Source organism: Triticum aestivum, chromosome 5D (genome assembly GCF_018294505.1).
Source record: "Triticum aestivum cultivar Chinese Spring chromosome 5D, IWGSC CS RefSeq v2.1, whole genome shotgun sequence".
Lineage (NCBI taxonomy): Eukaryota > Viridiplantae > Streptophyta > Magnoliopsida > Poales > Poaceae > Triticum > Triticum aestivum.
The window spans coordinates 550144188-550148064 of NC_057808.1; the positions used below are offsets into that span (position 1 = coordinate 550144188).

General features: G+C 49.2%; 1 protein-coding gene across 1 annotated transcript; it reads left to right on the forward strand.

Moving 5' to 3' along the window:
• The first annotated feature begins 1415 nt into the window (after positions 1-1415).
• Positions 1416-3143, forward strand: LOC123126150 (noroxomaritidine/norcraugsodine reductase). Its single transcript, XM_044546542.1, has 4 exons — positions 1416-1738; positions 1823-2039; positions 2503-2609; positions 2772-3143. The coding sequence occupies exons 1-4, from the start codon at positions 1445-1447 to the stop codon at positions 2934-2936; spliced, it is 783 nt and encodes a 260-aa protein (XP_044402477.1). The 5' UTR covers positions 1416-1444; the 3' UTR covers positions 2937-3143.
• The last annotated feature ends 734 nt before the right edge of the window (positions 3144-3877 follow it).

The window sequence follows — 3877 nt, forward strand, 5'->3', positions numbered from 1 at the left end:
AAACATCGTGATCTACGGGGAAACCTACCTCGCTCTAGCAAATCGATAGAAGCACAAAGTTGCTCCTAGACAGAACGCCACGAATGGGAGAAAATCCCATCGCCAGAAATGGAGAGATGAGAGCGGGGGTGGGGGTTAAAATCGCGTCAACGTACCTTCTCCTTCCTTCGGCACCGCATGAAACGAGGCCAGCCTCATTTCGCAACCGTCCGCCACCCCCCGCGAGTCGAGCACTGCGCGGTCGCCGAGCTCACGAGCGACAGCCGCTCCCCTCGGCCAGCGTGCCGCGGGGTAGAGCAACTCCGGCCGACGGCCACCCGCGACGTCGAACGCCTCTCGAGAGTAACTCCGGCCGACGCCCACCCGCGGCGGATTTGGGCAGCAGCGAGGCTTCAATTTTGGGCGATTTGGGCGAGGAAGAGGGGAGAAGGAACCGCCCACACCGCCTAATGAGGAAGAGAGCCGTTTGCAGGAGAGGAGATAATGGCGGGCCCCACCCAGGCGATTCGCTCGGCTCGACCGTATTCCACCTGACCCCACCACCACGCGCCTCGCCCCGACCAGGTTACACCTGGCCCGACCGCGCGCGGTATGGCGACGGATCGGACGGCTATCGCTGTGTGTGCTCGGGGCATCCGTTTAGTGCACGCGCACTTTTAAGAAATTAGGTTTTTTGAAAGGCTAACCATAACATTGAAAAACACGTTCCAAAAACTGAATGACATTTGAATCCTTCAAGATACAAAACTAGTCAGTAGTACGTTCTACATTGGTTAACCATGCGTTGATCTTAGGTGGCTTAGCTTTAGAGAGCTTAGGGACGAGAGGATTCGAGGGAAGGGCGCAGACGGGCTCGGAAACACCCGGAGACCGAATGGATTGACCAAGATGAACTGATAAGGCTCACGGAGGGGCTCGGCTCGAGCCGACGAGCGGCATGTGCATCTGGTTGAGGTGGCGGTGCCGTGAAGTGCTCGGGCCGAGCTGGCGGTCGCGCATGGCTTCCGCGTGGCGGCTGAGCGGCCCGCGACGAGGTCTAATAGTGGCGGCGCAACCGGGGATAAGGCTCCGGCAGGTAGACCAGACCCGCGCATGGGAGTGACGCAGGGGACGACGGCGCCGCACTGGCATCGCAGGGGCGCTCTCCTATCGTGGCGTGCACGCGCTCTGGCCACGCCGCGCGCGCATAGGACATGCCGCTCATGCTCCCGGCGCGTGGCCCGGCCTCTGACTAAGATATTTCGCCCGCCCGTGTCTCTACTCAGGAAGCCACGTGACGCCGCACTCGGAACTTTGGAAGTTAGTGAGGCGGCCGCTCAACGTTGTCAGCTTCGCTGTTGTCTTGGCGCGTGCCTTCCTGGCTATAAATGTCAACCAACTAGTGCCAAAATGGTCTTAGGATTACGAAACAAATTCGGTGACATCTCTCTGCATAGTGGTCGACATGGCGGCGGAGGGCGGGAGCAGGGAGGACAGGTGGACCCTGGCCGGCGCCACGGCGCTCGTCACAGGCGGCAGCAAAGGAATTGGGTACGCCATCGTGGAGGAGCTCGCCGGGTTCGGGGCGAGGGTGCACGCCTGCTCCCGGAACGCGGCGGAGCTGGAGCAGTGCCGCCGGCGGTGGGAGGAGAAGGGTCTGCATGTCACCGTCTCCGCCTGCGACGTCTCCGTGCGCGCCGACAGGGAGGGGCTCATGAGCACAGTCCGGCAGACCTTCAACGGCAAGCTGGACATACTAGTGAGTTATATGTGTCGTGAATCATGTGTGTCTTCTGAATTGCTAGGGCCTAGTGATCGAGAGTATGTATATGTATGTACGTAGGTGAACAACGCGGGGCAACTGCTGGTGAAGCCCACCGTGGAGTGCACGGCGGACGAGTACTCCAAGGTGATGGCTACCAACCTGGAGTCGAGCTTCCATCTCTGCCAACTCGCGCGCCCTCTTCTGGTACACGCCGGAGGAGGCAGCATCATCAACATGTCCTCCATTGGAGGCTCCATCGGTTTTGTTGGCTCCGCAATCTACGCTATCACAAAAGGTGCATGCTCCCTCCATTTTAAAATGTGTTGTACGCTAATTAATTTTGGCATAAGTTCATTGCAGAAAAAGATGTAACAACATTTCCTTTTTTGCAAATAAAATATAACAACATTGACAACACCAAATTAACAGTCGATCCATCATGACTATATTTTATAGTCCCTCCGTCTCAAAATAAGTGTCGCTGATTTAGTACAAATTGACTACTAAATCAGCGACCCTTATTTTAGAACGGATGAAGTACTATTTATAGTCATTTGGTATTTAGATGTTAACTTTTTATATATAAACTTAGTCAAACTTTATAAAGTTTGAACTAACACAAAAGCTAATATGGAGTGACGGATGTGAACTTATATTTGTCATGCATGTTCGCTTTTTTTCTTTGTCATGCATGGTTGTCCTTTTTTTTGTCATGCATGGTTATCTTTCTGCTCCTTTATTATGTTGTTTATATGTAGGTGCAATGAACCAGCTTACTAGGAGTTTGGCCGCCGAGTGGGCTCCCAACAAGATCCGTGTGAATGGCGTGGCCCCAGGATTTATCACAACCGATATGATCAAAGATGTACGGATATAACCTAGTAGGAAGCATAGGTTTATCTTTTTTAAACAACAGCACATGGATTTTAAACAACTTAAAATTCTATGAGATAATAATAAGTTCAGTTTTACATGGGGAGTAAAAGGGTTCCAACATCTCATATGTTCTTGTGGACATATTGGGCAGATGGACACAGAGTCCTTGGAGCGGGAGCACTCAAAGTCCCCATTACTGCGGAGCGGCAAGCCGGTGGAGATCGCCTCGGCGGTGGCATTCCTATGTATGCCGGCAGCTTCCTTCATCACCGGCCAGGTCATTTGTGTCGATGGCGGTCGAACTATTAGCGCTTAATTAGCCAGCACCACCACTGCATAAGTTACTCGGCGAATAGTTAAGGAGAGTGTGGGAGAGTCAAACAAAAATTAGTGAATAGATAAATAAATTAGCGATGCCAACTAGTGTCATCATGTACAATAAGTATATGTCAGTATGTAGTGTGGATTTCTACAAAGTTTCTGTATTTGACATATTTTTAATGGTTGCTGGTTTTACACTGTAGATGGATGGGGCACTATTGTTCTGTTAGTACTGGAAAATACATAGTGGTATTCTAGTGAGCAATTGAACCACCCTTTCCTTGAGTGGATATAGCCACCAATGTGTTAACCAAATTTTGTTCCACTAGTAGTCGTGATTTGTTCCACTTAGTCCAAATTTTTGTTCACCCATAAATAGAATGGGTTCCAGTAGTGGACGTAATTTGTTCCATGAGCATTGAGACATTTTTCACTTGGTCTAGATATTTGTTTAGCCATCAATTATCTGTGTCTATGTGTATTTGGGCTTGACATGAGCACTGAATTTTGTTCCACTAGTAATCATAATATATTTCACTTAGCTCAAATATTTGTTTCTCAAAGAAATAAATATTGTTCCACTAGTAGTCAGTGATTTATTGCATTTACACTGTCAATTTGTCAACTTAGTCCAGGTATTTGTTTCACTAGTAGCTGTGAATTATCTGTGTATGTATTTGTTCTGTGCGTCAGAACTAGTTTTTCTTCTAGGCCCAAATTTTTGTACCGCTAGTGATCATGATTTATTCCACAAAAATTAACACTAATTTCTATACCAGCAGCAATAAAACTTCATTCCTTTAGAAGTCGTTCCTCTCCACAAGCACTAACATTATTTCCACCTAGTTTAGATAATTATATCCCTAGTAGACATGAATTTATGTGTGCGTGTAAATTGAGATGTGTGTGTGCGTGCGTGCTTCTAAATATTTGATC

Coding starts and splice junctions, on each gene's coding strand:
- LOC123126150 (XM_044546542.1), top strand. CDS start 1,445: ATGGCGGCGGAGGGCGGGAGCAGGGAGGACAGGTGGACCCTGGCCGGC. Junction 2,040..2,502: donor AATCTACGCTATCACAAAAG/GTGCATGCTCCC, acceptor GTTTATATGTAG/GTGCAATGAACCAGCTTACT. Junction 2,610..2,771: donor CAACCGATATGATCAAAGAT/GTACGGATATAA, acceptor CATATTGGGCAG/ATGGACACAGAGTCCTTGGA.